At 43.7% G+C, this 22,208-nt stretch overlaps 1 protein-coding gene across 1 annotated transcript in view; it reads left to right on the top strand.

Moving 5' to 3' along the window:
• Positions 1–22,208, top strand: part of INTS9 (integrator complex subunit 9) — a 107,331-nt gene that overhangs the window by 59,366 nt on the left and 25,757 nt on the right. The window contains exons 10-12 of the mRNA XM_060250318.1: positions 6,262–6,442; positions 7,968–8,028; positions 12,872–13,043. Coding sequence (XP_060106301.1) covers positions 6,262–6,442; positions 7,968–8,028; positions 12,872–13,043 — 414 coding nt within the window. The remainder of the gene's footprint in view (positions 1–6,261; positions 6,443–7,967; positions 8,029–12,871; positions 13,044–22,208) is intronic.

The following is a 22,208-nucleotide window of genomic DNA, read 5'->3' on the forward strand; positions in this document are numbered from 1 at the left end:
TTGCTGTGAGTCAGTTGTGACTGACAACACACCATTATTGCTGTTTATTGTTAAAGAATGGAGACAGTCCAATGCAGAACTGAGCACAAAAAAGATAGACCTCCTCCCACCACCCTGGCAGAGGTACACAGAGGAAGAGTGTAAGCCTGTTGGTTTTCAGTGGTCTTGAACATATGTACATTTTCACTGGAGTGTGGCCTTATTTTTCAGGCTAATGCTGTATGTGATGTTTAATTTTTTTTTCTTAATGCCCTTAAATATTATGCAAGATTTTTTCTGGTCCTTACTGGATTTTTAAAGGCGGAATTATGATTTTTGCTTTGAATGCTTTTGTTTGCATAAAGTTATCACATTCTCTGCTAATTGTTGTAGCTTTTGGCTAAGATTATAAACAGGTTTACAGTTCCCTAGAAATACAGCAACAAAATCAGTTCCTTTGATTTGGCTCTCATGTTCTATATTTAGGTAGGTGGGTGCAGCAGCAACTGCTATTACAAATTTAGAATTAAATAGCAAATTAATTTTCACCACTAGAAAAGCTGATAATTGTCTGGCTGTACAATGCAGTGGGTGTGAACGACATCATTTCCAGCCTGTTTGCAATGTGGCATATGATACTTACACTCCAGAAGAATTTGGTTTGGTGAGGTCTCTGATGGACCATCAAAGTGAGTTATCCTGGGAGGTTATCAAAAGGCTGCTTGGGGGGGATTGTCACATCCACATGTCTGAATATGAGCTGAAAGCCAGAATTTGTTCATAGATGTGAAGCGAGGGGCGGGGAGCAATAGAAGCCTTGAATTCAGCTAGAGAAGAAATTGATTGGGATTCCATAGTTTGCTAGTACAAATCAGCATTGGGAGGTGGCTGTAAGGAATTGGTGGTGCTCATACAGGAATGCTGTAGCAGAAGAGGAAGAAGAAGAGATTTATACCCCACCCTTCACTCAGATTTTCAAAGCAGCTTACAATCTCCTTTCCCTTCCCTGGAGCTGAGAGAGCTCTCCAGGAACTGATCTTGAGCAGAACAGCTCTGAGAGAGCTTGTGGCTGACTCATGGTCATACCAGCAGGCACATGTGGAGGAGTGGAGAATCAAACCCATTTTCCCAGATAAGTGTCCATGCACTTAACCACTACACCAAACTAGCACTTCTTTTGTGGGTATACCTGTTTGCCTTCCACCTGCTCTGTCTGTATATCTGTACATGGTGACCTACTCAAGCACAATTGAACTATGTCATTAGGCTGGAGTCTACGTCTACATGTAACCAAGTTAGTGTCCCAGGTTGACCTAGGTGCCCAGTGTGAGGGACATAATCCGGCAACTGTTTGCATCAGGAATCTGCAAAATGAGACAGACTGATGAAGGGCTGTATGCCCATCTGGAGTAATTTGCGACCAAACTACTTGATCAGCTTCATCTGGCCAGGTTTAATCATGCATGAAAGACCAACCTCTTTGACTACCACCAACTCACATATAAGGGGACACTGTACTCCACAGTGATCCTGTATTACGTAATCGCATGATTCATATGGGGAACCAGAGCACCTTTTAACTGATATTCTAATGTGGAGGTAGAGGATTCTACTGTAGGGGTAGAGAGTGCCATCTTGTCCCAAAATCTATACCTCTCTCACTATCACACTTCCAAACCTGTGGTGTTGGGCTTGTCTTTGGGATAGAGCTCAAAAACATTTCAGGGACAGATGGTATCCAGGCCCCACAGCAATCACTCCTGCCACCCAGGAATTCTCTCCTCATATCACATCAGCCCATATCCCTAAACCTTCCTAGGTGTTGTACCCAAAGAGGCCAGAAAAAAAAATCCACTCCCACCTAACAAAAGCACAGTACAACTGCTAGAGTTGAGGGAACATGAATGGGGGAGGGGGGGACACACCAGAGGCATGATGCCTTTTGGTGTTATCTTAGTAAGAAGGGACAGGCAGCCAGACAAGGAACTCGCCAGTTTTGGACTGGCAGCTGACAGGTGGGTCCTAATCCGTTCTCCCCAGGCAGGTGGGTCTTCTTTTTGCCATGAAGAGTGAGGTACACGGAGGAAAGATTTAGCAGGTAGATTTGTTCACCTTCTTCCCTTTACCAGTACCTGGGCTGCACAAGCAGTATAAAGTAGACTTGAGATAATGCTTAATTCCTTCTGTTTCCTGTTCTTAAACTTCTTGATGGTACGTGTGTTTAATTCCTTCATATTGTGCCTAGCTGTGATATGTCCTGAAGTCAGTGACTTGGCTTGCTTTCTTGAGTTATCTCTTTTGCACTCGCTGTTTCCAGCATTCTGATCATGGTATGCTCATCTGTAGTGGCTTAGTACCATGTGTCGATACTGGTGTGCAGGCAGAGGACTTGTAAGAACATGCAGAAGCACAAACAGAACATTGTCCTCATGTTCTCCCTTTTGACCCAGAGGCCTCCTAACTTAGACCAGGGGTGTCAAACATGCAGCCTGGGGGCCAAATCAGGCCCCTGGAGGGCTCCTACCAGACCCCCAAGCAACTGTCTGTTGTCTGCTTCCTACTCCATCACAGCTTGCTTTGCCAGGCTTGCTCAATCACACAGGAGCTACAGAGCGAAGCCTCTGTTTTCTCCATTGGTTGAGACTCCCCCCTTGTACAGGAAGGGGGGGGAGATAGCTTGCTTTTCCAGGTCCTCTCAATTGCACAGCTGACCTACTGAGCCAAGCCTCTCTTCCTTCTATTGGCTAAAGCTCCTTTCCTCCAGGTCCTCTGGGGAAGGAAGGAAAGAGCCAGAGCTTCCTTTGCCCAGTTCCCTGGATTGCGCAGGAGAGATACTAAGAAAGCACCTTTAAGAGCCACCAGTGTTAATGCTTTAGTGATGTTTTAAGTTTTTTTAAAATCTTTGGGTCTCATTTATGTCAGATTTGGCTCTTATAACAAAGGTTTGACACCCTTGACCTAGAACCTGGCCAAATACCCAGGTTTTATATATTGAGAGTGACAGTCCACCAACACAATGAGATGTTTCCTGTTTCTCTCTAAAATTTGGCACAGTTGCTGCAGGGAATCTGGCATGCAGAAGCTCCCATCATCTCTCTTTCACTCCTCCTAAGTGTTTTTCTCTTTAACATGCAGTAGCTCTTGCCTGCCTCTTGTAGGCCAAATTTCATTCAAGTGCTGGAGCTGTGCTGCCCTCTCCTGGACCAGGACAGTAACTACATTGCTGCACATGATAGAATTGTCAAGACACAGACACGCACAAGAATTCATACGTGTTAATTGTATGTAGATTTTCACATGTGATAATCCTACGCGCATGAAATGGAGTGCAGTCTCTGTATCACTGAGCTAATTGCCATTGTTCCGTGGACATCTAGAATCAGGAAGAATGATGCATGGCTGCTACCAGGCAGACTGGTTTCCCCATATCCTACCTTCTGAAGGTCATGATGTATGCATGAGAGGACTGCCATCTGACCAGTGAAGAGCAGAGGGGAAACACTTGCAAAAATACTTTCAGAGCAATCAGTTATTTAAAGATGGGGAATCCAGATGAGAAAGTTTAGGTTCTAACTCATCAGCATTTTTTAGTCGGTCCTGGTCCATATGCCAATTTTCTTTTCTCCTGATCTTAAAAGAAAAAGAAGAGGAGGAGATTGGATTTATACCCTGCCTTTCACTACCCAAAGGAGTCTCAGAGCAGCTTAAAATCTCCTTTCCCTTCCCCTCCCCACAACCCTGTGAGGTAGGTGGAGCTGAGAGAGCTCTGACAAAAACTGCTCTTGACAGGAACAGCTCTGTGAGAACTTGTGACTGACTCAAGGTCACATCAGCAGGTGCATGTGAAGGAGTGGGGAATCAAACCCGGTTCTCCCAGATAAGAGGCTGTGCACTTAACCACTACACCAAACTGGCTCTCAAAAACTCAAGGACATCCGCTTAAGTTGACTGGCAATAGGTTTACAAGTAGCAATAGTGCATGTTAGAATGGGGAGAGAGAAAAAGGACAGGTTAAGATAGGGATGTCAACCGGTGTGCAAAAAGATCAGAGAGTAAGCCTATTCACATGCTATGGTGAACACATATTCAACCTGCATGGACAAGCACACACCTGTTTTGCAAAAGAGCCAATGCACATCAGCTTTGCAAATGATACTGGGGACAGTACCTGGATACATGCAGGGTTTCAATTGACTGTACACCCATTGAACAAAACATGGGAATTACTCAATGAATAAAGTACAATCAAGCATTTGCTGTATGCAGATTATGTATCTGTTCACTATGACTGGTGAACAAGGCTACAATTACAGGGGATTGAGGGAGAAAGGAAGGGTTAAGTGGACAAAAAAGAGTTGCTGGGTTAGCTGTGGAAGGACACTGTGCTCACATTTTTGAAATAATAGTATTGGCTTCGTAAAAGAATACAAATGTAAAAGTGTTCCACAGAGCAGTCTCAGTTGCACAATCTCTGTCTGGTGATTGAAGTGGCAGGAGAGAAGGTTGAAGGAGTGCTTTAGAGAGGCTTGCTGGGTGTGGTAGGAAGGGTACTTTGATCCTGCAGGGAAAGATCCTTTGTTTCTTACGTCCTGCTGCTTGCCTGTTGAGCCAGCAGTACAAGCAAGAACCTAGGACGCTGCCATGCTAAACAGATCTGAAATGCTGCCCAGAATCTAGAAGTCTTGCTGCAAATGTGAGCATGCGTGCTGGAGGAGTGGAAAAGGGCAGATTCACTGGGAGGAAAGAAAATGGCAGTAAAAACATCGCCATGCCAGTAAAAATAGCAGAATGTAAAATCTGTGCTGTGTTCTCATTTATAATTCAGTGTGAAGTTCTGGTCAGTGATCGTAAAAATTGCATAGTAAATGCCAAGGAGGTAAGGAAAGGACAGCTAAAATTATTAGGGCACTGGAACATTTTGCCCATTCCTTGAAATCCTGCCATTCCTTCCAAGTGGCTCAGGACAGCAGGCAGAGTTCTCCATTGTAATGACCACAAGGACCCAATGAGGTAGGTGAGGGTGAGAGTGTGTGACTGACCCAAGGCCATCTAGTGACCTTTACAGGAGAATGAGAGTATGAACCTGGGTCTCCCACACCTTGGTGTCAAGACGTGGAACTTCAAACAGAGACGGATCATAATGTTGCAAAATTAATCCATTTATTTGAGAACAAACATGCTAGTTAGGAGGCAGATTGAGTTTGATGCCCTTCAAGGCTGAAACCAGCCTTTTCTACATTTCAAAGCAGGAAACAATACAGCCTTTTCACACCCCCAGAGACAGTCGGTGCTTCCCATAGTCTTATCTCCTTCCCAGGGGAAAGGAACCTTAGATATGTTAACTTCAAAGACCAAAGATGGCCTCTAGGCCTGGTGTGAGATTTTTCTCCTTGCGGTTACAGAATGCTTTGAGGAAAGGTGCTTGCTATATTTCTCATGGTTAGTAAAGCAGGGGTCACATTAGAACACATCATGGCGTTAGTCATGTCAAGCATTTCTAAGCTACGGTCTGGTTCAAGTAAGTTACACGTCTAACACTTGGTCCAGGATTCTGAGTATGACACCATGCTGACTTCTATGGAGAAAGGGGTACAGGAATGTGGGAGGTAGTTCGTGAAAAGATGGCAGAGGGGAATACGGCTACAAAGCTAGTGTAACAGTGTCTCTGCTGTGAGGTGCTTGGTTCAGATCTCACCTCTGCTACAGATTCATTGGGATGTAAGCAAGCCACCCTTTCTCTTGGCCTTGGGTATAATAACACTGACCAACCTTACAGGGCTGTTGTAAGGATTGCAAGAAAATATTGTGTGCGAAATGCTTTGCATGCTGAAACGGATAACAATACCAGAAATTATAATTGGGATGTTAAGTTTATAATGAGCTTTCTGGAGAGAGAGAATGCAAAGAAAAACACTTGATCATCCTACAGGTCTGGTTGATGGTTAACTCATGCAGAAATGGGAAGCATTACCTATAGGATTTATTGTTCCAATTGTTCTATGAATACAGAGGCTTACATGGCTCTTAGTTACTTCCACATTACATCATAACTGGTTGATGAAATATGAAATTGGAACCTCCTTGTTCAGAGACAGTATACCTGTGGGGAAAAGTCACAGAAGTGAGTTATTTCCACTGTGCTCCTCTTGAGAGTTTCCTTGGAACATCTTGTGGGATGGGTCACTATCAGAGAAGGACTGATAGTATTTATGCCCTTCAGACAGTTGTTATGTCCTTTAGTATGTTTTATTTATTATTTATGTCCCCTTTATCTTTGTTAAGCTATGACAGTTCGGAATGGGGGAAATGTGCTGGTTCCCTGCTACCCCTCTGGAGTGATCTATGACCTTCTGGAATGTCTCTACCAGTATATCGACTCTGCGGGCCTCTCCAACGTCCCCTTCTACTTCATCTCCCCTGTCGCCAACAGCTCTCTTGAATTTTCCCAGATCTTTGCTGAATGGCAAGTATCAGTGGCCTGTATAGGAGGGCTGGGGTACTGGTGGTGATCCACAGCTACAAGGAGAAGTGTCGGGGGGGGGAAAGGCTTGTGGGACAGAACTTGACCCCTCAATCATTTATGATGTCCGCCCTGCACAGTTCATAACATTATCAAGCCGGCAGTGGCGGTGATGAAGGCATGGACACGCTCTTCACCTTATATATAATGCAGTGCAAGGAATGGGTGGATAGGCGAGGAATTCATATTGTGTATAATACTGAGTTGCATGATCATTTACCTTTCTTGAGGAGTAGTATTCCATAAGTTGAGCCTCTGTGCATATGGGCCTCTATAAAGAGATAAGAGGTTTGTGCATACTTTTCCATCACAAGAAGATAGTCACCACAGATCTTGAGCAACCACAGTTCGTTCCTTCCTTCCTCCCCTCCCTCCCTCCTGATCAACTCATGGGTTTGGTCTGAAGTCTCTCTCTTTCCTATCTCTCCTCTCCCCCCCCCCGAAATATTAATAGGTATACAAAAGAAGTCTGCATTTCTCCATCTGCCAGAACTTTAGTACAACTACAACAATATAGAAAAATGTGAGATCATCAGAACAAATATATTGGAAACTATCTGTCAAATACTAAGGGTAGAATTAGCTATAATGCTGAATGCAGGGCAGCCACGGAAAACAGCAGCTCCACGTTATGTTCTCTCCTCATACTATTCCATTGGTCTCACCATGTTGTTTCCCTGCCCAAATCAGTGGCAGCCATGGAGGCAAGAGGGTGTACCTCTGACAAGAGCCAGTTTGATGTCGAGGTTTAGTGTGTGGACTCTTATCTGGGAGGACTGGGTTTGATTCCCCACTCCTCCACTTGCACCTGCTGGAATGGCCTTGGGTTAACTATAGTTCTGGCAGAGGTTGTCCTTGAAAGGACAGCTGCTGTGAGAGCCCTCTCAGCCCCACCCACCTCACAGGGTGTCTGTTGTGGGGGGGGAAGACATAGGAGATTGTAAGCTGCTCTGAGTCTCTGATTCAGAGAGAAGGGCGGGGTATAAATCTGTGATTCTTCTTTTTGTGTAGGTCTTTTACACATTAAGAGGGAGGGACCATACAAAACTTGGTTGCCATTTTTGGTAGCAGTTTGTGCCCTCATAGTGTAAGAGCACTAAACATCAAATCCATTTAAGAGCCAAGGGTGCCTCCAAGCACCTGTGAAATTCTGAAGGGGCTGGGCAAAAGGGAGAAATTCAGAGAGTTAATTCCACAAATGGGCACAAGAGAAAAGGCCTCTGTGATGGGTCCTGTTCAACTTTTCTTCTCTACACCTTTAGTCAGGCCCTAGAATGTGCTGTAAAGGTAGATTACTTCCACTGACAGAATTTCTCAGTGTGGTTGGAATATCTAAACAGTAGGTGGCAGCAGTTAACTGCAATGTTGTTATCATACACATCTGTAATTCTAGTTTTGTGCTTTTTATCTCTTTGTTTTGTGCTTTTTATCTCTTCCCTTCTCCCACTCCATCAATTGTTTTTATAAGGCTATGTCATAACAAGCAGACAAAAGTATACCTGCCTGAACCACCGTTTCCTCATGCTGAGGTAAGAGAATACTACCAAAGGCCTGATTCATTGTCTCATTATGTTTTCCCCTAGAACAGAATATCAAAAGCTTCCGTCATGTGCTCAACATGCCAGAAAGAATTTAAGTTTTAGAAAACAGGATTGTTTACTTTTCCCCACCTCTGTCTTAAATCGAGTTCTCATCATGGTTTATAGCATCAAATGATTACCACAAAATTACTGGGGTTTTTTTAAATGGAAATTTAAATGTACAGATAAAACAACATCAAACTAAACAGCTGGAGCAAATCCATTTAACCTAGTTTAGTGATATCAGCAACCTAAAGGGCATTCTGAACTTAAATTATCTACTCTTGGCTTTTATAAGCAATGTTTTTGGTCTCCTGCGGTAAAAGGTGCTACTCCTTTGGCCTCCTCAGACTCAAGGCTGAAATTCTTCCTAAATCTGCACAGAAATGAAAGTTAAGTATATATTTTGGCAGATATTCACCACCACTATTTTCCTTCCTCCATTTCCTTTGTAGTACTTTCCATTCATCTAGGTCTGGACTGTAAACTTTTTAGGGCAGGGACTTCTCTTCTTGCTTAGAGTATTTTGTAAAAATGAGTTGACATGAGTAATAATTTTTATATTGATTGTTAATCAATCTATCTAGTAACATTTTTATCCTCCCTCTAAGGAGCTCAGGGTAGCATGCAGTGTTCTCCCTTCCTCATTTTATCCCCTGAGGTAAGTTAGGCTAAGAGAGCGCAATTAACAAAAGTCACCTTGCAAGCTTTGCTAGAATGAGGATTTTAACCTGGGTTTCCCAAATCTTAGTCAGTTTGAGAGCCAGTTTGGTGTAGTGGTTAAGTGTGTTATCTGGGAGGACTGGGTTGATTCCCCACTCCTCCACTTGCAGCTGCTGGAATGGCCTTGGGCCAGCCATAGCCATTTCAGAGTTGTCCTTGAAAGGGCAGCTTCTGGGAGCGTTCTCTCAGCCCCACCCACTTCACAGAGTGTCTGTTGTAGGGGAAGAAGAAAAGAGATTGTAAGCTGCTCTGAGACTCTGATTCAGAGAAAAGGGTGGGGTATAAATCTACAGTCTTCTAGTCCACTACTTTGTCTGCTATAACACACTCAAGGGAATGCTTGAAGCTGCTAAGTTTACCAGCTGAGGTGAGGGATATGGGAAAAGACATTGAATTATAATACCTAAAAGAACACTTCCAAAGCAGTATAAAGTTCCGGGGCGGGGAGCAGGCTTCCTCAGGAGGTGGTGGGCTCTTCTTCCTTGGAGGTTTTTAAACAGAGGCTTGATGGCCATCTGACAGCAATGCTGATCCTGTGAACTTAGAGGGAGGCATTTGTGAAGTTCCTGCATTATGCAGGGGGTTGGACTAGATGACCCTGGGTGTCCCTTCCAGCTTTATAATTCTATTATTCTAAGTGGAAGAGTGGGGAATCAAACCCGGTTCTCCCAGATAAGGGTTCGAACACTTAACCACTACATCAAACTGGCTCTCAGTAAGGTAAATGGAACTTGAATGGACTTGAAAAGGACTGACAAAAAGCAAGTGAATATCCTCTTCAATTTCTCTGTTTTCCTATTTATTTTTTTACTTTATTTATATCCCGCCTTTTTCCCCAGTGGGAATCCAAAGCAGCTTGCATCATTCCCCTCTCCTCCATTTTATCCTCACAACCCTGTGAGGTTGGTTAGGCTGAGAATGTTTACTGGCTTAAGGTCATCCAGCAAGTTTCCATTATGGAATGGTGATTCAAACCTCAGTTTCCCAGATCCTAGTCCGACAACTATTACACCATGCTGAATTATCCATACAGTTTGAACTCTTTTTTTGCTTGCAAGCTTGAGGACTAGAATTTTGCCTCATTTTAAAGCTAATCTGAGAGTCACAGGGTTCTTCATTCTGGACACATTACCCCGTTTACTTTACATTTGCTCTTCTTTGCAGAATATACTCTGCCATTATTCAAACTAACATTGCACTTTAAACGCCTTACGGAGTTTTACAATCTTGCAGCTTGGAGAAGGCATTTAAAGGGACCATGATCCCTTTAAATGTTTCTTCCCCCCCCCTTCATTGAAATGGGTGGCAGCACCTTCTTGGGGGGTCCATTGAACTAGACTTCTAGTCCAATATTTTTAAAACTTGGGGTTTTAAAACTTTAGTATATCTAAATCAATACATCCATGCGGTGGCCTAAAAAAGCACCTTGCTTTGGAATACTCTGTTCCATCAACTCACATGAGTCTCATGTGAGTTGATGGAACAGAGTATTCCAAAGCAAGGTGCTTTTTTAGGCCACCGCAGGCTGAGCTGATGAAGGTGGTAAAGGCCACACATGTTGCACCTGTTTCTGAATTGATTTTCAAACAGAGGCGTAGCTGGCTTGGAAATTCAGGATGTGTGAGCCCACACAGAATGGATTGTAGTATATTCTGACCTCACTGAACAAAAGACTAAGTAGAACTATTCAACTTTATAGGCTTGATTATTGACCTTCTAAATCTCATCTTCTGTCTTTTAAAGAGAGAGGAATCCATTGGAGGCCATCTTTTGTTTTCACATTGCAATTTAGGCTTGAAGTAGTTTTTAACCATCTTTAGTCCCTGGAGTTTTTGGTCAATACCTTCCCTCTGCAGGGAGAGATGTCCTTGAAGCTGTTTTTTTATCTTTCTATAAATATAAGGTATGGTTGGTTGTGGGTGGGTATGTTGCCTGAAAGTCTGGATTCAGCTTCACTTAGCGCTCTCAGGATTCTGGGTGCTTGGAAATGAGTTTAATTTCTTACCTACTTGAAATAATTAAAATGTGTGTCTTTTAAAAATCCTTGAAAGGGTGTAACAGATTGAAAGAAATCACAAATATTGTCCAGTGTGCCAAATGGGTCTACAAGCTTTGAATCAAGAATCTCAAGATCTAGGGGACATATGTAAGGAACATATGAATCTGCGATGTGCCAAATCAGATAACTAGTCCAGTTAGCTCAATATTGTTTACTTTAATTGACAGCAGATCTCCAGGATCTGAGACAGATTGGTTTTCCCCAGTGCTCAACACCTGATTTTTTTATTTGTTTTATCAGCAGTGATTAAAAGTGGGACCTTTTGTGCTCAAAGCATGGGTTCTGTCATAGAGCTGCATCCTCTCTCTCCTAAAGGGCAAGTCCAGAATAAGCATGAGAGACAGAATTAGAACCCACAACTCAAGTGCAACATAGCACTCCCGTGCACACCCACAGGGGTGGATGTGAGAAGAAAGCCTTGTCTTGCAGATACGGTTTCCAGCTTTCAGTCAGCACCTGGAGATCTCCCACTATTATAATTGATCTCCAGATGATAATTGATCTCCATTTCCCCTGGTGAAAATGGCTGCTTTGGAGGGAGAACGCTATGGTACTATACTGACCCTGTTTCTTCTATTGAGGTCCATGAAAACGGGTTTTGCCATTTCTATTGATTTTAGTAAGGATCACAAGCACTGCTGAGATTTCTGTCTCTTACCCCACCCCCAGAAGCTGGATTTCACATTTTGCAAAATATTACTCATCTAGTGTGTTACCTTTTAAAGCAGCCAGCTTTTGCTGCTGGAGGAAATGCATAAATGTCAAGAGCTATTCCAAAAAGGAGATCTTCACCAGGCTGAATTACAGGAGAATTTGGAAGAATGAGCTCTTATTAACTTGCAGAACATATTGTGAGTGTGTATTTAGATTCCACGCTAGGAAGTAAAGTGGGGATTATGAATAGCTGTCTTGTAGAAAGGGGGAGGGCTCCATGGCTTTTCTTACTGATTCCAAATAGCTGAGCCCCAGAAAATGAAAGGCAGGCATGACAGTTAAGACTAATAATCTAACGTAGTAAATTTGAATTAGACCAGGCAGATAGGAGTTTGAAGATTCAAGGTAGTCAGGCAAGTGCCATGAGCCTCAGTTTCCTGTCTGTAAAATGGAGAAATTGGTAGCGTCCCTCACAGGGCTATCATCAGGATGAAGGAGGTGATTACTGCAATAACAGTGCCTTTGGAAGTTAGCCATGAAAGTGCACCCATCCCTCCAGGGTTCCTCTCGCATCACATCAATAAAACTCAGGGTAGGTGTATGCAAATACAAGGGCCGAGCTATGAAAAGAGAGTGGCTGTTTTCAATAATGCTCATTCAGTTTTGTGCAATGAATTTAAACAGATTGCAGTGGAACTACTATTCACCCACAGGGGAAAGGTAAAGCAGTGAGAAACAAACCAACCCCCATTTTCTATTGGTAGGGACCCCCACAAGGCGATGCAATGAGGCACTGTCTCTCCCTGCCATGCCCTTGGCAAGGTACAAGTCCCCGCTCCACCTTCTTGTCATAATGATGAGCACTGGGCTGTGTTTGATGATTAAGTGTCATCAAGTTCCCTTCTGACTTAAGGCAACCCCTGTGAATTAATGACCTCCAAATCTTCCTCTCATTAACAGCCTTGCTGAGGTCTTGCAAACTGAGGGCTGCGGCTTCCTTGATTGAGTCCGTCCATCTCATGTTGGGTCTTCCTCTTTCCCACTGCCTTCAACTTTGCCTAGCATTGTAGGTTTTCCCCCCCAGTGACTAGTTAATATATAATTAGAAGGCAGTTTAAATTACTGTGATTTTTAGGAAAGTCTGTTCATTACCAAAATACATTATATGGATAGCACAGAAGTTCAGAAAACTTAAAAGGAATAAATTTGTTAAATGCACGTTTTAAGAGGTTGGTTTTGCTTCCCTTTTTAATATATGCTGTGTTATACAACTTCAGTAGTGTTGGCAAAGTATATCTTTTGAATACTTATGGAAGCAAGTATCTTTGATTAAGAACAACGGTCTTTTTTACCCAGCTCATCCAGACAAACAAGTTGAAGCATTACCCCAGCATCCATGGAGACTTCAGCAATGACTTCAAGCAGCCTTGTGTGGTGTTCACAGGCCACCCTTCCCTTCGGTTTGGAGACGTGGTGCACTTCATGGAGCTGTGGGGAAAATCCAGCCTCAACACGGTGATATTTACGGGTAAGGGTTTATGGGTGCCTGAGGAGGAAGAAAGATTGCACTCTTGGTCAGAGAGCTTCCTAGCTTTTTGCTCCCGAGGGAAATTAGACTGCTGTTTCAGGCAATGTTTTTCAAGAAAACAACTGTGGAGGCAAAAATAAAAAGTGTAGATTGATTTGACTGGGGGCTGCAGACCATATTATTTTCACCTCTCTGTCATAATTCTGTGTCTGCTCACCATCCACAAACTGATATTTGGGACTGTGAAGTTGCATAGAATTTGAGAGGTTGCTGAAAGCCTTTGCCCAGTTATTACCAATGGATTGATCTCCACATGCAGTGAATCAACAATTGCTTTCTGCTCAAGGTTTGTGCTTCGTGTGTGTTCTTTAGACAGACCCCTGCAGAGGTGACCACCAGTCTGCAACAGTGAACTTTTCTGTCAGTACATGGGCCTAGCACCTGGGCACCCACCTCAGTTCCCTTCTCCTCTTGGTTGCTTTCAAGGCCCAAGTGTATATCATCCTGTTTTCAACACCAAGCGTCCAGTGTGGAGTAGTGGCCAGAGTGGTAGAGTAGGACTGGGGAAATCAGGACTCAGTCATGAAACTCTCTGTCAGTTCCATCCTAAGAACACTTTACTGGGAGTAAGCCCCCACTGAATAGCCTTGAGTAGCATTCTGAATAAGCCTGCTTAGGATTGCTGTGTGATCTTGGGCCAGCTGCTTTGTTTAAGCTACTTAGCAAGTTGCTGTGATGAATCCTTCGGGGAGAGGAGGGCTGTTGGTGTGCCGCCCTGAGCTGCCTGGAGGAAAGGAGGGATTTTCAAAAAAGTAATAGAGACGAAACCTCCAAGGTGTACTCGGAACAATTTCATAAAACTCAGCATGTTCCAAGCACGCAGCGGCATATGAACTTGCCTTATTCTAGCCCTGTGCAAATGGCAGCATGAGCATAGATCCAAGTGGGCAGCCGTGTTGGTCTGAGTCAGTTCAACAAAGCAAGAGTCAAGTGGCGCCTTTAAGCCCAACCAAGTTTTATTTAGAACGTAAGCTTTCGTGTGCTCTCTTAAGCACACTTCATCAGACGAGGGGATCAGGCAGCATGAGCACTCCATCTCCACATGATTGCAAGTTATCTGCAGGTTGTGAACATGAAGAGGAAGTTCTCCCATGCATGCAGCTGTGTTCAGAAAACGACGTCACTGATCATGGGGAGGGGGCATATGTGCAGGCACATCCTCCATGGGTTTGTGCCATGCAGGTGACTCTGTGGTTGCACAGAGGTGGGGCAGGTTAGTTGGTGCCCACTCTCCCTCCCTGTGCAAAGAGTTGGTACACAGGTGGGTTGTTTGCACAGGACTCCTGAGTCAAACTGTTGGTTTATCAGTGTCATTATTGTCTTGCACATCACCTTCTGCCTGGTGCTTTTAGCTGGAGATGCCAGGAATTGAACGTGGGACCTTATGCATGCAAAGCAGATGCAGGGTTATCTGTAAAGCAAAATGTTCCACCCCCACAACAAATGAATGCGTGGGCAACTCATATCAGTGTAAAGCTGCCTCAAGCAGATTTTGGTGAACTGAGGAGGTGTATTCTTTAAATAAATAAATGATAAGGAGAAGTCCTAAGCATATCCACTTTGGAGTAAGTCCATTGTATTTAGTGGGCTTACTCCAGGAGCGTGTTTAGGATTACAGCTGGAATCTTTCCTGTTGTGTAGGATTTGATAAATTCATTTTTATGCTCATTTTATGAGCTTCTATCTGAATAAAGTGGATCCCCCCCCCCTCTTTGATGAGGACCTCCTTCCAAAGATACGCTGTGGTGTGTCTCCTCCTCATGTTGCAAACCCCAGAACATATTGGAGAAGTCCACAGTTTCACTGCTTCCATACCAGGAAGCTGTTAAAGCACTGGCAGGGGGAGGAGCTATGTTGTAGACTCCTTCCACATGATTGAGGGTTCCAGTGTTACCTCTACAGCACAGGAGAGGAGCGGCCCCTTCATTGGAAGTGACCCCTTCATATTCAAACATTATTTGTTCTATTTCATGTGCTGATTTAAAAAAGAACACTCTTTATACCAACCCCCTTTTAAAAGAAAAATATACTTGAAGTTTATTATCTTGAGAAAATTTAATTTTTCCTCTCAAAGTGAAACATCCCAAGCCTGATTGTTTTAGGTCATATTTGAACTGCTTATAATGCTCTCAGGTTTTTAAAAAACTTATAGAGGATTTGATTAAAATCAAGAGATGGATTTTTGCCCCCTCTCAGTCTTGATTAAATTTGCAATAGGAAAGAAAGATTGGGCACTAATCTTACCCAACGGATTGCCACTCCCCCCCCCACCCCACTTGATTGTGATGAGGCTTAATTGTGGGTGTAATTTTCATCAATTTAACTTGGAAATAACCAGAGGGTTTTGAAAAGAGATCAGAATAAAGTCCAATCCAAGATTTTGATGTCTCTGTCTAAGTCTCATTTAGGGGCACTGTTTGCACCAAAGAGCCATCAGTGGTTATTAGATACAATGATTAAATAGAATCTCCATGTTCAGAGAGGCAGAAACCACCTGAGTACCAATGCTAAGAGGCAACAACAACAGGGGGGAGGCTCTGGCTACTCTGGCCTGCTTGAAGATTCTCCTGCCGCATCTGCTTGTCCGCTGCATGAAAGAGGATGCTGGTCTAGACGGACCAGTGGTCTGCTCCAACAGGGCTGCTTCTAAAGGAGACTTCTGCATTTGCATCTCTACCTGGATGGAAAATTGTATTTATAATTAAGCGCTTCATGTGTAATTCCTCTTTTCCATCCAGCAGCCAGATGCGTGTGAAAAACTTTTAGATCTGCAGTTCTGGCAATTTGTAGAGGGTGGGGTTGGAAGGGGGGGGAGAAGCGATATTTGGAATCCACTCCATCTGCTCCTCTATCAGATAACTGACCAATAAGTCTTTTAGCCTGTTAAGGGGCATTGTGCTGAATTATATCAGTGTGCTGTTTGTTTGTAGAGGCTATGCAATAATGGCCCTTATCCAACCACACAGTTCTTTCTACAGAACAGTATCTCTGCAAATGGGAGTGGGGGGGAATAGCCATTTCTGCCAGTTCATCCCATTTACTACATGACAGAGAATTTATACGCAGTTCTCTGAAGGGGCCGCTGAAGGAAAGGAATGGGGAACACAGGAATTATCAGACAAGAGACAAAACAGTTATGCACAGTGAATATATTTACCAGGACAGCATCCAGTATTCAAAGTCGTTGCCAAGACAGGGTCATACACAGTAATCAGTTCACAACACAGTAGATAACAGTATTACCCAGAGAATAATCCAAGCACAGTAGCAAAGATCCACACCAGCAGTATTTGCTGCCACCTGGAAAGTAAGTAATGCAGTACCCACAATCCTTACAGGCAGGAAGAGCAAGCTCACTGGCTTTCCTTTAATACACACACCAATTATGCAATTGCCTTCTTGAGTCAGCACAAAGCCTAATCACAGGTGAGGTCATCCCACCTTACAACAGTAACAAGTAGCACCTGCTGCATGCCTCAGCATGACTCAGCATGACTTGCAGAAACAACATCACTAGTACTCAAGATGGAGTCAGTTCGGCAATTTTAGAACTGATTCCTCTCACTACAGATCCTCCCCTCTATCCCCTGTGCTGTTACTGCAGGTTTACTGACCCATCGGTAACAATTTTTTGCTGCACTCAGTGGGCTCCAGGAGAAAAGAGAAGCTGAAAGCCCTTCTCTGAAAAGTTTGTGGTAGGCTGTATATTCAGTTAGTAGGCTTCAGGATATGAGACCAGGCTTCTTGCATTCCAGACAGAGTAACATTTCCATGAAACATCTCAGGCCACGACCGGATCTACATGTTTTTTGAGGGGGAGGGGCAAAATTAAAAAATGGTGCCCCTTTATGGGCCCATAGAATAGAATAGATTCCATACCCAATTTGCAAAAGGGCAAGCACCCCCCTCTGCCCCCTCCCCCGATCCGGCCCTGTCTCAGGCTGCCAGAACAGAGAATGGGGGTGGGGGTGAGGACTCTCACTCTACAGGTGGAATGATTTCCACCCATGGAAACAGTAATTCAAATCCAAGCTAGACTCTACAGGAAAAAATGGTCAATGTATAAACTCCTTGTTACCAGTATTTTCAAATCCAACACTTAATGAGTGGAAACTATAGTTAAAAACCCAGATGATGAGGTCTTTTTGATTTTGAGAATCACAGCCTAGACTTAGTAGTGGAAAGTCCTGTTCACTGGCTGCTAACTTTAGTAAAGCATAATTTCATGCACAGTTCTATGTGGATATTATTGTTCCTAACTAAATTAGATTGTTTTTTAAAAGTTTTGTTTTTAAAAGAAATCAAACAAATTGTGTCAGTAGTGCGTGGGAGTTCTGCAGTATGAGTGTGCCGATAAGTGCAGCCTCTAGTAAAAAGTCTACAAAGACACAACTTCAGGAAGCCGGTTGAAACAGGTGTATTGGGGTTACAGCAAAAGAGTAGTTAAAGGCAGTCCAAGATAGTCAAAGCACAGTTAGTTCAGTTCATCCAGGTCAGAAGTACACAGTCACAAATCCAGAGAATAGTCTACACATACCAGGGTCATTACCATCATCAGTCAAACAGACAGAGTAACAGTCTCTGATAATAATAGCTCTCCACTTCTCCAACACGTCCTTCCTCCTCATCAACCCAACAAAACCTACGAGTTAGGTTCCTTGTTCTTATGGTGCAGCTGGCCAATCATGTTACACCCCACTTAACTAGCTTCACATGCCTCTCATTAGCTAGTATAGTTGGAGTTACATACTGTTGCATCAGCAGTTTTTATCTTAAAGTGCCTGATGCTAACATCCTCCCCTTGTGTAACGACATGGACTATACATTTCGTCACCATAAAACATGTCATTTTAACATTCATACAGCATGACTTTACTGTTTCATTTTCTAAGACCCAAAGATATACAACTTTCCTTGTGCTTTACATGGGTTTGAATCTTGGTAAACAAGTCTGCGATATTAGCATTAGTTTCACAGTACTCCAGCACTATCAGTTTGTCCTCTAAACATTGCTTAACATTATGAAAGCGTACATCTGTATGTTTAGATCTACTCTTGACTCCATGAGAGGTTGCTAACTGGATAGCTGCCTGATTGTCTTCCCTCACAATGATGGGATTCATATGACATATACCAAAATCTAACAACAGTTGCTTGAACCATATGATTTCAGTACACACTGCGCTTAATGCTGCGTATTCTGCCTCGCAGGTGGACAGAGACACGTGTTTCTGCTTTAGTGATCTCCACCCAATTAGGGTGCCACCCAGAAAGATAGCCATTCCTGTTGTAGATTGTCTAGTTTTAGGATCATTTGCAAAACTAGCATCTGCATAGGCGTACATAGTAAGTTCACCAGTAGGTGTTATGAATAAACTTAAGTCTATGGTTTGCTTTAGGTATCTTAATATATGCTTGGCTGCTAGCCAGTGCTTTTGCCTAGGATCTTTAACAGCTCTAGCCAAAACATTAGTGGCCATGGCTATGTCCGGCCTGGACCAATTTGCGAGATATGACAGACTTCCAATCAGGGATTGGTATATTCCTTGATCGAACAGTGGACTCTGTTCACAGTCAGATTCATTACATGGTAGCATAGGATTTTGTACCCCTTTGCATTGTTCCATCTTGAACTGTTTTAGCAAATGGGATATTTTTGCCCTCTGTGATACTCTGTATCCATCATTTACTTTTGCAATTTCCAATCCAACATATTGCTTGATCTCTCCTAGATCTCTTACAGTAAATTTAGATTTTAGAGCATCAATAGTATCACTCATTACTTTGGCAGATTTACATATTAGTGCCAGATCATCAACAAACACTAATATGATAGAACGTTGCTCCCCTGTTCCCTTCGTGAACACACAGGGATCTGCAACGCCTTGCTTATAACCCAACATTTTAAGGTTATCTACCAAATGCTGGTTCCATTCGATCCAGACTGCTTTAATCCATACAAGGATTTCTTAAGCAACCAACAAGTATTAGCATTATCATCATCATCTGAGACACCTGGTGGTTTTTGCATATATATACAGTGCCTCAGTGGTGCATGTAAGTAGGCTGTTTTCACATCAAGATGCCTGACTAAACATTTCTGTTTGGCTGCAATAGTAAGAGCGCAATACAGTGATGTAGCCTTTAGAGTAGGCGCAAAGGTTTCGTCATAGTCTTGCCCCCCCTGTAAAAAACCTTGGGCTACAAGTCTGGCCTTGTACTGAGTAGTACCATCTATGCCAGCCTTCAGCTTAAACACCCATTTACACCCAATGAGTCTCTGACCGATAGGTAGAGTCGTTTCTTCATAGACGTGCTGGCTTTGCAGGGACTCTAGCTCAGACTTCATTGCAGCGCGCCATCCAGCCTGCTCATCTGTTGATAGATGCTGTATACTCTCATAACTCGAGGGTTCAGCAATCACAGCGCATGTCTGTCCTGGGCTGTAGCGATCTGGTGGCCTCGTTTCTCGAGTGGACCTCCGAAGAATTGGTTCTACAGCTTCATCAGACACTGTCTGTTGTGTTGCCATCTCAGGCTGCAGAGAAACACCAGCTCCTGGGGATGTAGGAGTTAACGGTTCTTCCTTGATGCCTCCGTTGCTGAGCGACGGGCTCCTCCTCCCCCTCCGAGGAACGGGTAGCGGCTCTTGTTTCACTACTGTCGGAATGATCAGAGTTGAGGACGTTTGTTGCCAGCCAACAGATTTTTCAAGAAAGCTAGCCGATGCGCTAGTCGTTATCTTTTTCTCTCCAGCATGGCAAAACCTGAAAGCTCGATGATTGTTAGAATAGCCAACAAACAACAATTTTTTAGCTTTGTTTTTCCCTTTCCTCCTGAGCTCCTTTGGGATGTGGACGTACGCTGGAATCCCAAATATCCTGACATGCTCTAAGGAAGGTTTCTTGCCGTACCATGCCTCTGCAGGAATCATACCTGTAGCTGACGACCAAGACAAATTTAATACATGAGAAGCACACATTATGCTCTCCCCCCAGTAACACATAGGTAAATTGCTGTCTTGTAGCATGCTCATACACATATTGGTTAGCGTTTGATTTCTGCGTTCGCAAAAAGCGTTATGCTGGGGGCGGTAAGGAGCTGTACATTTTCTTTCAATGCCGTGCCTCCTGCACAAAGCAATCATTCTCTCGTTGCAGAATTCAGTACCGTTGTCACTCAGAATGGTTTTAGGGTATTTCCCTGTCTTGCGGTGCACAAAGCGAAGCCAATTATGAAATGCCTGGAATGTTTCTGACTTAGACCTAAGAAGGAAGCAGAAACCATACCTGGAAAAATGGTCTTCAATACAAAATGCATATTTTGCCCCGCCCAGACTCCTCGTTGGGAACGGGCCTATCAGGTCGAGGAACACTAAATCAAGTATGTCATCGGTCTGAAACTTGCTTGGAGATATCGTGGCTGTTGCTTTGGACTTAACAGCCTTGCATACCTCACAGTCAATGTAACACCCACATGGCTTGGGAGTAATTCCGGCCGCTTGAAGCGTCTTCTTCACTGCCTGGAAATTAAGGTGCCCCAGCCTGCGGTGCCAGAGATGTATGCAATTATCATGCAGTGGTTCATTAGTACTCACATGCTGTACCGTTCGCTCCTTCTCCAGGAAATAGAGGTCGCCTTTCTTTTTAGCTTTAGCAGTAATTCCTTCTGTACATATATTGCAGTCAGTAGCTGTAAAACAAACTTTATAATTTTGTTCAGTCAAAGCCGAAACTGATAACAAATTATAATTCAGACTTGGAACATTGAGCATAAGGAACTTTCTCCCCAGGCTCGGGATGTTGATAAGACCATTCCCAGCTACATTGGCAGACAGCCCGTTTGCGAACTTCACGCTCTGACCTTGCGTAGGAGTAAAAGTCTCAAAGAGCCTCCTGTCCTTGGCAATGTGCTCCGTAGCACCACTGTCAATCATAAATTGCTGGCTACTGCAGGAGGAATCATTAATGATTACATTGCACCCACCTCCTTTGGTAACAGCTGGAGAATGTTTCTTCTTGTACAAACAACACTGACGCTGTAGGTGCTTGTGACTTCCACACAAGTAACACTTGCGCACAGCACTTGTTTTTGCTACTACTGCCTTGCACTCTGCCCCTTTAACGACCTCCCAGGCAGGAACATTCATTGTTGAATGGGCTGGAGCCTCATGGAATTGAGCTGCATCCTTCCTTCTCATAGCCTCATTCAACAGGCGTTGGGTAACGCTGGACACGGTGATTTCAGCTTGTGGAACAATATCAAGGTTGGCCACAAATTGATCATACGTACTGTCCAGGGAACATAGGATTATGTAGGCTTGCTGCAGGGGAGTAAAAATTACCTTTTTGTCCTGCAGCTGGTGTAACATACGAGTCATGTGCTCAAGATGAGTCATCATATCACCACCTGCCTCCAGACGTGTGGATAAGAGCTTTTTCATTAAGAATATGTGTGACCCAACACTTTCTCTCTCATATATTGCCTTTAGTGCATCCCAGCACGACTTGGCTGTGTCGGCCCCTTTAATATGGATGAGTTGTGAATCTTCCAAGGTCAAGCCAAGTAATGCGAACGCCTTCTCGTCATTACTCTTATGCTTTGCTATCACCTCAGCATCATCCTCTGCATGTAGTGTGGTTATGTCTGGCGGAGTTGCCACGTATTCCCACAACCCCTGGAACTTCAACAATAGGGTGACCTTCTCTGACCATGTCCCAAAATTCTCTCCATTAAGCCTCTTTATCAAGAAGCCAGAGATATGAACACTGGACTCCATTGTTGCCTATAACACAAACAAAGTGCCACACCCCAAACTGCTCCCTTACTCACGAGTAGAACTTCCGGCGAGTGCTGCAGCAGACAGAGCTCACTCTCCCGCAGACCACGCTGGGCCCATAACCGACGTCAGTAGTGCGTGGGAGTTCTGCAGTATGAGTGTGCCGATAAGAGCAGCCTCAAGTAAAAAGTCTACAAAGACACAACTTCAGGAAGCCGGTTGAAACAGGTGTATTGGGGTTACAGCAAAAGAGTAGTTAAAGGCAGTCCAAGATAGTCAAAGCACAGTTAGTTCAGTTCATCCAGGTCAGAAGTACACAGTCACAA

The sequence above is a fragment of the Heteronotia binoei genome, chromosome 1, assembly GCF_032191835.1.
Source record: "Heteronotia binoei isolate CCM8104 ecotype False Entrance Well chromosome 1, APGP_CSIRO_Hbin_v1, whole genome shotgun sequence".
In the NCBI taxonomy this organism is placed as follows: Eukaryota; Metazoa; Chordata; class Lepidosauria; order Squamata; family Gekkonidae; genus Heteronotia; species Heteronotia binoei.